At 39.7% G+C, this 12,297-nt stretch overlaps 1 protein-coding gene across 3 annotated transcripts in view; it reads right to left on the reverse strand.

Moving 5' to 3' along the window:
- The window catches only part of RB195_015579 (uncharacterized protein), a gene marked incomplete at both ends in the record, with an annotated part of 69,112 nt that overhangs the window by 32,125 nt on the left and 24,690 nt on the right, over positions 1-12,297 (reverse strand). For all 3 annotated transcript variants that reach the window (XM_064206357.1, XM_064206358.1, XM_064206355.1), the window contains 3 exons: positions 570-647; positions 3,712-3,790; positions 4,966-5,047. In XM_064206357.1, coding sequence (XP_064062235.1) covers positions 570-647; positions 3,712-3,790; positions 4,966-5,047 — 239 coding nt within the window. The remainder of the gene's footprint in view (positions 1-569; positions 648-3,711; positions 3,791-4,965; positions 5,048-12,297) is intronic.

Consider the following 12,297-nt stretch of genomic DNA (forward strand, 5'->3'; position numbering starts at 1 on the left):
TCGCAATGGTCCCACCTAGATTCCAACCGTTATCTACAGCGCGCAGCCGCTTACCTGCAGCGGCTTCATGTCGTTTTGGTCCTACTATATATCATAATTTTATAACAATCCATTACAATGAGAAATCAATATTATATTCGCAATGAGCATTTTGTACACACCTAAGCAGTATAATGCTGATCAGAAAGAAAGCACAATACTGTTTGGAACTTATGAGGTGTAATGCGAAAAACGTTGACTTTCGTCTGTATATTAATCAAACAATGGAGTCGGTGACCTTTCGCCTTTTAGTGAATGACGATGTTTCTACTTATCCTTTTGTGTGCTTAGAATAAAAGGTTTTTCAAAAGAAAGTGCTAGATCTGGAAGTCATCTAAGCTTTTGAATCAACTGTACATTTGAATATGAAAAAGTCAATTTGTAGAAGTTGCCAGTTTGTTTCAGGGATCTAGCATTCTTTTCATACAATAGAACGTTGGAGTTGTGAACAAGGTAACTGAGTTTATTATGCCTCACACAATCGTTAAATGCCAACAACAGCTGCCTTCAAAAAAGACGAATTATCTCACCTCGCTCGGTGTTCTGCTGTCAGTACAACGACTCCGCTTGTCATCAAACATGTCATCGCGTTCGTCTTCGTCCGGAAACTAAAAATTGAAAACATCAGGAGCTCTGGCAAGTGACAAGAGAGGAAAGAAAAAAATTAAAAAAAAACAAAAGAGGAGATAAAAGGAAAAAGTGGTCCTGCAAAACGATGAGTTGAGCCTATTTTAATCAGCATAATATGAAATATCGGCAACTAACACCTGACAAATCAGTGCGCACCTCTCTTAACTACGTTTTGAGAAATTCAGAAAAATGAGGTGAAAGTCTCAATTTCTCATCATCTGATGCAATTCTTAAGCTCTTCTTAATTAACACGAGATGATTCAATTGCAATAAAACAGCAGATTGTCAAACTATGGTTGGCTAACGCAAAACTACCATAATAATATCAAGTAATAAACACTCTGAAAAACAAAAAACAACTCATAAATAAAACGAAACAGCTGTAGAAACATGATTGAATACTCGCAAGAATTAAAACACAAAACGCCTCAACCGATATATATATAATATATATATATACATATATATATATATATATATATATATATATATATATATATATATATATATATATATATATATATATATATATATATATATATATATATATATAGTAGTAGCAAAACGATATGAAGCCCCGTGCAGATGCGCAAGCGGCTGCGCTTGAAGCGATGCGGTAGGGCATAGCAGTTAGGTTCGAGTTGGGACTATTGCGAATTACAGCGATGAGAAATGTTAGCATGGGTCCCTGTTTGCGCAAATTGACTGTACTTCGTGTCGTTTTGACTCTACTATACATCCTTCCTCCTACTCTGATAAAATATTTCAGAGAACTGATAGTTTTACCATCGTTCCAACTTCGAAACAAATCATTACAGTTCGAACTGTCACTAACCTACGTCCAGTAAAAAGAGTGAAGACTGTTGTCCATCGGCTACGAATGTTAAAGGTTTTTTTTTCTGGATTTTCTGAGGCAGATAAAGCACAAAATTTATGCGTAAACACATATAGAAGTGCTCGTTGACATTAAAAGTAAAGTAAGACTCCATCAGTACATTAACCGTTTTGGTTAGAAATAATATTTCTCTGAACTTTCAAAGAGAAAGCACAAAATATAATCCTATTCCTTGTCATAGATGCGATAATCGGAGCTCGCACTCGAACCCCCTTCTCTTTTGGACTGTTGGCGAAAGGAGGCCATTCACTTTTGGACTGTTGGCGAAAAAATCCTCATCACTTGAACTGGACCTCATGAGCCAAACATTCACCTGAGGAAAGTGTGGCTCCTCCCCATCGCACCTATGTTCCTTTTCTTTGCCGCATGTCAAAATGATTTCTTAGTTTCTGCTGGCAAGCCGTCAAGCGGGTGCACGACCTCGTCTTGAACGGCTGACAGATACTAAGTTGCGTACAATGATAAATGATCTCAGTTGACATGCAAGAAATGTGAGATTTTGCCGAACTCACGTACGATGTCGCAGTCAGTAAACAAAAAAGCCCACGAGGTCTTCTTGCAACAGGAGAAAAATTTTCAAGCAAAAACCTGTGAACTTTTTTGCGTCAACGTTTTCGCAAGATTTGCAGAGTTGCTGAAGTTTACTAACGAGTCCGAACTCCATCAAGAGATTTAAAAAAAAAAACCAGAGTTCGCTAAGGAGGCACTTTTCATTATAAAAGTATTACGATAGATAAAAAAAAGGATAACTACTACTGCACTAGACTCAACTCTGTTCTCATGTACCGTTAGGTGAAGTGAAATGTTTGTTCAAAAAGTGACCTTTCGACGTCCTGCTCTCCTTTTGTTTTTTTAGGTTCTAGCAGTGAGACTCCAACGCTCATCTTGAGAAACACCACGAGATTGATGATGTTGGGATCTCTTCACTACTAGATATAGGGTCACGGGTGTAGTTCACGAGTATGAGCGTTATTATGCCAAATTCTATTTAGTAATTCAGAGAAAAAGTGTGTATTTATTTTGTGTAGTTTCGTCTACCAGCGATAGAACTTGGTACTCTTGCGACAGGACATGTGCAACTACATAGTCATAGTCATACAAAGTCGGCTTTCTAATTATCTTAACTCATTTAAGCAACAGAAGCTGCCTCTCCTGCAGAATCGTAAGCACGCTGCAGATTGGCCTCGTTCTGCAGCGTAATAAGTTGCATCGTTTGAGAGGAAAAGTTGCGCAGGTCCACTGTACACGCCTTTTCTTTATTAGTAAGTAGAATGTGTGTCACGATATTATCGACATTCATCATCGATTACCAACAAGCAGCCATTCGCAGTAGCAAAAGCAAAAGTAAAAGAATGAAAGCGAGAAAATAATTCATAATCTTATGACCACTTGACTCTAACTCTACAGTTCCGTCGTTCGTTTTCGAGAACTTCTTAGAAATTTCTAAGCTGCTAGTATTGTTTTTTGTTCATCATGTTCAAACTTAATTCAATCTTTCGGCAGTCACCTGTCATGAACACAAAAAAAGAGTTCCCAATATGACCCACATAATTGGAGGATATCAGCTCATTAAGAGCGGAGTTTTTCTCTTTCTCTTTCCCTACACTAGGATGCTAATGAGCAAAACAAAAAGGCCGCTAGTACAACAAAGAGAATCGAGTACGCGTAATTTTTCACTTTTCCTTTCTGTTTTCTTTGTTTTTGTTGGTTTGTGTTGTGTGGTTGTGGTTTGTGTGGTGTGTTTTGTTGCTGGGGTGGTGGGGTTTGTTGGTGGTTGAAGGTAAAGTACGCGTAATTTTTCACTTTTCCTTTCAAACAATCTTCGCATTTTAAGGTATTTTTAAGGTACGGAACAGTCTCTCACTATGCTGAGCACCTAACAACACTAACGATAGTAACCAAAATTTGGGTCATATGCCCCAAAATGTTCACAATTACATACTGGTAGCAAGTATATTTTCAAAAACAAAACGCGAAACTTATAAAGGAACCGAACAGCAGGAGAAAACAGTTCACGCAGTCGGGAACAGAAAACGGTTAATTCCAAAACTCAAGTAAAAAAACAGAGAAACAAGGTAAAAACAGACAAGTAAAAGTCAGAAAGAAAAATAAAGCTTAGACACTGAGAAAAGAACTTGATAACTCACACCGCTAGCGTATAGCAATCGTCGATCCGCAGTTGCGATATTGTCGAATCTTGCTGATTCGAGTAGCATCCACACGAACCTCAAATAAAAGACTCATCCGTACGTTAACCACACTATTATTTAAAAAAACCCCTTCAACATCCAAAATCAAATATTGATGTACATAAACCTTGCGAGTGTTGTAGCAAAAATGAGTGGTGGACATATTTTCATCTTTGGATTTCGTTTCTCGTGATGCTTTGTTCAAAAAATTATCGCTGTGAAAAGGCTTGGCGCTGAATCCCTATTTCAGAAAAAAAGATTTCAAGTTGTAAGGATGATTTTTAAGGGATAGAAAGTTAGCGTTCACTGCTACTTCGAAGATAGAAAAAAGAACCGACATCTCCGAATTCTGGCAAGAAAAGAAAGAAGGCAGAAAAGATTGAGACTTCAAGTGTTTACAGTCATCGAGCGTCAAAAATATCGAATTCGCAAGCTGTGTCATACTGTCAAGCGCCTGCATCGTTTTCGTTTTGCACTCTTTTACGGTGTTGTCGTTTCAGCGTCAAATGAGCGTCCCGCAACCGAAAACACTACAAGATCTCGACTCGAAAGCATTACTGAGATAAGTTGATTTGTTTTTGATGTGACTTTATCTAAAAATTTAATGAATTTCTTTTAGCGTAGGGAGAAATTGTGAATTCGAATTCTCTGCACTCTTTTTCGTACGGATTTTCCCCACACTAAATGGGTAGACATTCGCTTTTGTGTATCTAGGACTGATTTCAAATGTCTATTACAACAGTTGATTTAATTTTTGATTTTCAGGGGTAAACATTACTTCATTCATGAATCTTAATGTATCTTTCGCAGATCTTCTGTAATCAAGTCAAAACAACCTGAAGTTCGGTGCAGTTGAGCAGCTTGGTGGAGTGAGCTGTCGGGATTGATCTGGCACATTAGTTAGTCTTCGCTAAGACTGTAGCAATGAGCCCAGCTAGCGAAGGTCCCGCCTCGACCCCAACCGCCCCCTACACCGCTCCGCTTCGAGTGTACCTACCTACGCAACTGCATCGAACTTCAGCTCGTTCTCAACAGACTCTGATATACTAGTTATAGTCTAAAACTAAAAGAAGTCCGTAATGATTACCAGGAACTTCTCTACATAGCCATAGATCTCGGAAAATCCTATCATTTGACAGAAATTGTAGTCCCCTCGGATAGACACACCAAAGTCAATAGCTGCATCTTTCAATATGATATCCAATCACCTACCTTGATCCTAGATATTTGGTGCATATTCGATATGCACAGTAGGAACCAACGCCAGCTACGAGAAGTACACCACTGGCACGTGCTGAAATTCCAAGTGTAAATAAACCAAATTATACGAGGTAAGTAGGATAATTTTAAAGTATACTAGGTAAATAATTTTTAAAAACCTGCGATTCGTATCTTTTGTGGTTAAAATCTGAAGGAAAATGTTTGTGAAAAGAGACCAGAGCTAGAATTTGGAAGAACAAGTGAATAAAATGAAGGAATAAGTGCATCTTTTGAAGTAATTCCTGCTGAAATTCGTTTAACTTATGGAATTAAATGTGCGATAGCCATAAGCAAGGAGAAGCATTATAATCACTAGTTATTATTTCTATATGCCTAAAGTTACAGTCAGTTGATCAAATGTCTAACTGTCTAATTTTGATCCTTGCTCCAATCAAACACACTTCGTTTTCGCGGAAGACGCAGAACGTATAGTTGCGACCAAATCTGTTCAACCGAGAAAGTGCGATCAACGTTGGAATGGAGCAGGTCAGAGGGAAGACGGAATGAAGATCATCAACATTCAGCGCCTCACAAATGTAACGGCGCCTTATGCGGTTCAGGTACGTTTTACGGCAATGAGAAAGAGAAATTTGTTGTGGGGCTTTTTTTTTGAGTACTTTGAGTACCCCTATCCCATTTTTTAGCACTTTTTCTTTGAGTTATCACAGCAATTCCGTAACGACGACAAAATCTGCGTGGCGCTAGAAGAATATGATAATATGATCGTGTCAAAAATGACCAGGGAAAAAATCTTCCATTTTCAATGGCTTTGTAAGACAAATTCTGTGCCCGAGTGCTTGGAGAGGGCCAATAGGCGGGACCCAATGCTGAGGTGGGTGAAGCACATTCCCATCTAGTTTCAGAAGTAGAAGACGAGGATAACACTAGCATATTGTAGAATTTAACTCTGAACGCAGTTTTAGTGAAACAGTTAGTGTCCCAATGTCCAAAGTTAGTAATCCAAATTCTCGCGGCATCCACATTTGAAAAGGCTTTGGTTACCCATGAGAAGCGGTTTTGGCTGATTTCGATTTCTTTTTCCCAAAAACCTCTCATCAGCTTGACTCGTGTACTGAATGGATGTCATATTCGCGCTCTGTACGTGTTGAATGTCCCCAAAAGTAGTCTCGAGCGGCGCGAAAATCAAAAAAAAAAAAAAAAAAAAACGAATGAATCGCACTGGACCGCTCCAACCACCTTTGAATCGCAAGTTCCTCAAGTACTGCCTACTCTGAAAGTCGTGATAATGAGAAGGTAACATATTAGGGATGGAGCCATTTGGTTGGATGAATTTCCATAGTTCATTGCGAAAATTTTTCCAATAAAATGAGGTCCCTTCGGCTAATCGGCGCGCTATCCTCAGTTTGTCACTCGAACTTTGCGCCTTTGCGTACCTGACAAAAGTGACAAAGTTTTGGACAAAACCAGATACATTGCCCGAAAACGACACCCGCTTGAAATCCGAGATGTCCGACCGGCGCAGACGTCGGCGTGATTCTTGCTCAAGCGTCTTACTACCTTGGGAATTCATCTACTAATCGATATGCATAATATTAGTACTGGGAACAACATGATGTACATTTTGACTGAAAAAAGGTGGGCCCCACTCAACCGCCCGCATATTTCTAGAAGCTTTATTTTCATTTTTTTTTCTCTTAGTAACTTTAGCTTACATGTTATAGATCTCCTAAGAATGATGCTTAAGTCTCTTAGGACCTCGGCTGATTTAGTTAATTACTTCCAGAAATAAGCTGAGCGCAGCTGAGAGGCCCCCCTCAACTACACTTTATCCCTGAAACCGAGATTTAGTGCTGAGTAAACAATATTCAGGACGATTCATCATAGTGTCATTCGTCCACGAACACTTGCCTGATATATTGATCCTTATAGTGATCGATACCCTCATATTAAAATTGAGGTACGCATCAGCTTCATAGCGACGCTGAACAGTTGTTGGGCAGATCTTTAAACAATTACCTTTTATCTGAGGAATCAGTGAACGCGATAACACGAAGAGTGTCAATAAAGTAGATGGAAAGAATTGTTCACAATAATTTTAGTAGAAGGCAATGGACGTTAATAGACAAGAAGTACGATGCTGTTAGACGGCTAATAATACCTAGGACCACATATTTTTCCAAGATGAAGTATTTATACAAAAAACAAATAATTGGTTGAATTAGACTTAAGGTGCCTTTCTTTCTTATCCTTACACACATGGCATAATTTACAATTTTCGGTATACGGTGTTTCCAAAAGTTCTGATTTGTGGTGTACTAACGCGTATGCGGTTGCTTCCAAATTAGCTAACTTACTAATTGGTTTCTAAGTTCCAAGTTCGACCTTCTTTGAATCTTGGCATCGTAGAGTTTGATTGTGTACTACTTTCTTAAGCAGAACCAAGATTGTTATTGATCTTTATTCTGGCTAACGTTTCGGCGTCGTCGCCTTCCTCAGAGCCTGGGAAAATCAAAGACACGTAAAATCTACTCTCTCAAACGCCTCTTCATCCCACAAGATGTGATTTAGCAAACAGATTATTTAAAAGCAACATCAGAAAAGCAGACCAGCGCTCACCTTGATAGTAATAATTGGTTTCTAACTGGGCTTTTTTCTGGCTGCGCATGGTTTTTTCCACGACTGCACGTGACAGAGTATGGTGTTTAGACGTTTTTAATCGGATGCTTATCATCATGAGCTTTGTTCTATGGGAAAGATGCATACAGCAAATCTGTCTAACATAAATCTGCAACGATAAAACACAGTAAAAAAAAACCCAGGATTTGGAGCAATGAGTAAAATTTGAGGAACACTCGAATTCCTTCGGAAATCCGCAGTAAGCTCAGCTTCTTTCAGTTGTCTTTGGTCTGTGGAATTGTGAAAAGGCGCAGGTGTCGGTTTAACTGCACTTTGCATTCGTTCTGCAACAACAGTCACCTGTGTACCTTCTGCGAAACCAAAAAAAAAGGAACACTCTAGCCGGGGGCTAAAAGGCTACTGTCTTCATGCTATTCTTCCTGACCAAGATTTACGGGATCGATATGTGTTTGACTTTTTCGAACGCACAATTAAGCGAATGTAGAAAGAACAGCACATCTAAGAACTTGAACTCGTTCCGTCGCGTCCGTTATGCCCCGTCGAATCTACAGTAAAGGTCTGCGCGGCAGGATCCCCGCGTCGCGACTCGCTAACAGTCACACGACAAGTGTTTGAAAATTGCGCAAGCTTGTACGTAGTCGCTTACGCGATGATACGCAAAACAAGTGAAAACTTCTAGACCATACTATGACACGCAGTTCAATGCGTTTTGTCGGCAGAGCGGGGAGAATATTGAATCAGGGTGCTGAGCTGTTCCGTGGTTGGAAGCAAGAAGAACATTTGCTTGTATTCGGTGACGCACCTGCTTCATCATTTCTTTAGTCATCGAATGGTGAGGAAATATGAGAAAAGTTGTCAAATAGTTTTATTGACTAACGTTTCTGAGTTTTATCTCGGCAGTCTTACGGGTGTAAAGAGTTGTCTCGTTGGTTAAACTAAGGCATGATGTCTGACATCCGAATTTGTTGTATGTACTACTGTACTTGAAAATTACGTCCCGAACCCTATCTACTGCTGGAAAGAACCCAAAATTCTCCCGAATCCTTGCTTTAGTCACTACGTACCGTACGGATTGCAATGTGAGTGATCCAAACATGGAGCGGCACGGTTACGTATGCTCTCTTGAATAAAGTGTGAGAATGCAATACTATCCGAGTATCAACAGAATACCGTAATGGATGGGCTTCGAGACCAGCAACAGACAAAAGAACGCCTTCGAATAGTGAAAAAAACTATGTATGAGGAGTGAAACCGTAAAATAGTCCAAGAAATCAGCAGAAGATGGGTGCACACATAGCCGGATGGACCTACCTTAAAGGCATCACCCCACGAATCTGAGGTGGTGCAGATTTCAGGTGGAGTATTCGTATACGGGATGGGAGACTACGGAAAGGGGGGTGATTCCGTTCATTTCTTCCTAATTGCCGTAAAAAACGGCTCGGAAGATACGACTTCATTCGTTTTGGCGCACTATTTTGTACAAGAGGTTCGACTGGAGCGCGCCAGTCTTGTGCGGCGCCGCATCTTCCGGGCCGTTTTTTACGGGAATTAGGAAGAAATGGACGGAATCACCTCCCTCTTCGTAGTCTCCCATCCCGTATACGAATACTCCACTTGAAATCTGCACCACCTCAGATTCGTGGGGTGATGCTTTTAAAAAAAACTCTAGACAAAAAAAAACTCAATTCCTTTCCTGGATCAACCCACTTTCTCCTTAATGGAATAATTGAACGGTTACAGGAAAGGTGTCTATGTTTAGGGCGGTGTTGTGGGATTTCTGTAACTTATCTGTCATAAAGTTTGCGGAGCAGTTCCCTGGGAAATTTATTCGGCCTCAAGGATTTGTAATTAAGCAAGGAATACAGTTACACAGACAACAATCATTGCACAAATGTAGCAAGTTCGTGTTGGGATTCACTATCACGTGACGCGTCCTTCAAAACCATATAACGACACGACGCGGTGAGTTTTTCCATTTCAGAGAAAGTAGGGAGGAGTCGGAGCGATGTTGGTCAGAATGAGACTAGTTAGAAATACAGGAACCAGGTTCTTTTTCTTCTCTCGTTTAAGGGCTTAAAAAGGAAAAAAAAAACATCTCTGGATGACAGGTGGACGAAGCGAGTGGTTTATCCATCTCAGGGATCTTTGTTGTTCCATCTCCATGAAAGAACCTTCACGGATAAGGCTTCTTGGTGAAATTGATGGACGGACAAATGGACAGAAAAAGAAAGAAATACGAGTTTATCGCTTAGTCAGCAACAAAATAAAAACTTTCGCAACAAAAATTCGCAATTACCAAATCGATCCTTCTGCTTTCGTCACAGTTCTTCTCAACTAATTTCCCACTTAATACCGTAATCTCTTATCAAAGTGATCGTCACCCATCCAATGTTGCGCCGTGAACATGTTAATTGTGACAATACGCATTACTGTCATTGTCAACCAAGGTCTTCTTATCGGCGTGGCCTTCTTTTTCTGTCATTTCCCTGTGATTTGATACTAATAGTTCTTGGAATCAAAATCTCTCGCAAATTGCTCTCCGGTACGCGCATAGAAGGAAATGAAAGAGAACTTCTTCATGAGAACTTAGCAAGGAAAGCTAGCTGGGAAACTTTTAAGAATGGACTAAGGACATACATTATTAATTGATCAATTAATTGCTAATGTTGTCGAAAAAGGCATTGTGTAGTTTTCCTACGTATCTCAAAGATCAATTATTCCTACAAAGAACAAAGATCAATCAATGATATATTGCCCGTTTTGTTCAATGACCTTTTGAGATTTTTGAGTAAGCTTCAAGATTCCTCTTCGTTCATAGACTCCTTCATAGATGTAGTATGTCTTTATCAGCGGAAAACTGCGTAAGGTGCTGATTTACAGACGTGCACAAGACTGGTGCGCTCCAATGCAACTCTTCGTAGACAACAGCGCCCCGGAACGCTCAAAGCCGCATCTTCCGAGCCGTTTTTTACGGGAATTAGGAAGAAATGGATGGAATCACCCTCTTTCCCATAATTTACGACCCCGTATAGCCATAACCCACCTGAAACCTGCACCACCCCAGATTCGTGGGCTGAGCCCCTTTAAAGGGATTTGGCGCAAAATGTGTGAGGAGCTACAGAAGCAAAGCTAAATAGTTAGAATAAACAAAGAGAGATAATGATTGCAGAAAATAAAGATAAATGGATAGAGAATAGCGACCGGATTCATAATGTCGCAACACGCTGCAGCATCAAAAGGTGCGACCGGACAGAATCACTACTGTAAGGATCACTGGAAGGATTACCGTTCAGGATTTTCTGGGTCAAACGGTAGTGCGTTGCGGCAGCGTCGCGTACTCAGATGGCTGAACACAGTCGGAAGCGACTATGCAGTGAAACGAAAGAGACTCCCCCGAACTTAATGTATCAAAAGTGTAGGTGAATAAATGTACACTACCCAAGCGTTCAACGATATCCTGTGAGTTTGTTTAAGCAAAATATGAGTCACATGGAAAGGGCAGCTTCACGTAGAAATGTGGTCGTAAACTTCTTCTTTAATATCTTTTGCTATACGAACAAAGCGATATCGCGGAAAAGTTCCCTATAACTTCTGAATGAATGCAAATATTCCTAAAGTAATGATTTGAGGAAATCATAGATCGAATGTCAAAAAGTACACTTTTTTATTCTCAGGATATTAGGTTTAACATGACGAGCCGGCTGAAATTCAGAGACGCCAAAGTGCTCTTCTCAAATTTCGTTCTCCTTTTTTTTGTCGGAGACAAACGTGCGTTGAGGTTTTGCTTTTTACAATTTCACATCGAAAAAAAAATGCTACAGTCGGAACAAGAGGTTGAGAATTTGCTACTTAGGTGCTCAAAGGGACACTCTTCCCTCCCTCCTGAGGATACAGGGCAATATTTCCTGGCAATTATTCTCTCCGAACGAGTTTCTTGTGAGGAGTCATTGACTTTCATTTTACTAAATACATTTCTTTTTCAATGAATAAAGGGGTAAAGGTCGGAAACAAAACGATTTGTTCACGGAAATCTTCAACTTCAACACAATTCACTTCCAGTTCCACTAAGTCGTCACTGATCCAATATGGCCCCGAACATAATAGTTTCGAAAAAAAAACCCATATTCAAAAAAAAACCATAATTTCACATAATAAATAGTTCAAACCGCACAAATGAGGAAAAATAGACGACACCTTCTTACGGTAGTATTCAACGATTCTTATATGTTTCAACGTGATGTGGTGATAAGGTGGAAGTTTTTGTCCCTAGACACCTTCCCAACTATGATCTCAGGATGCAGTCATTCCCTTTTGACGAATATTCGAAGATGTTTTGCTTCATTCTCGATGATATGAAATTTCTGAACTAACGTGAAAGGGAAAAATCCAATAATCGTAAAAAAATGCTCCTAAAATTTCCATTTTATGATGAATTATGAGTGGGCGACAGTTGGCGACGCTGCCGCACCACGTCCTTTACCGTCGTTTTTTCAATGTTCATGCATAGCTTCCGTTGCATTTTTTTACGATGCAAAGTTTTTGCAAAGTCAATGTCGCAGGTGATGAGGGTAAAAATAAAAGGTAAAAAAATAGTATAAGTAAATAAATAGATAAAAATACGAATTTTCCTACTAATTCCCAAACATACGATGTTGTATTGTTAGAACAATCTATTTTCTAGGTACT

The sequence above is a fragment of the Necator americanus genome, chromosome V (genome assembly GCF_031761385.1).
Source record: "Necator americanus strain Aroian chromosome V, whole genome shotgun sequence".
NCBI lineage: Eukaryota > Metazoa > Nematoda > Chromadorea > Rhabditida > Ancylostomatidae > Necator > Necator americanus.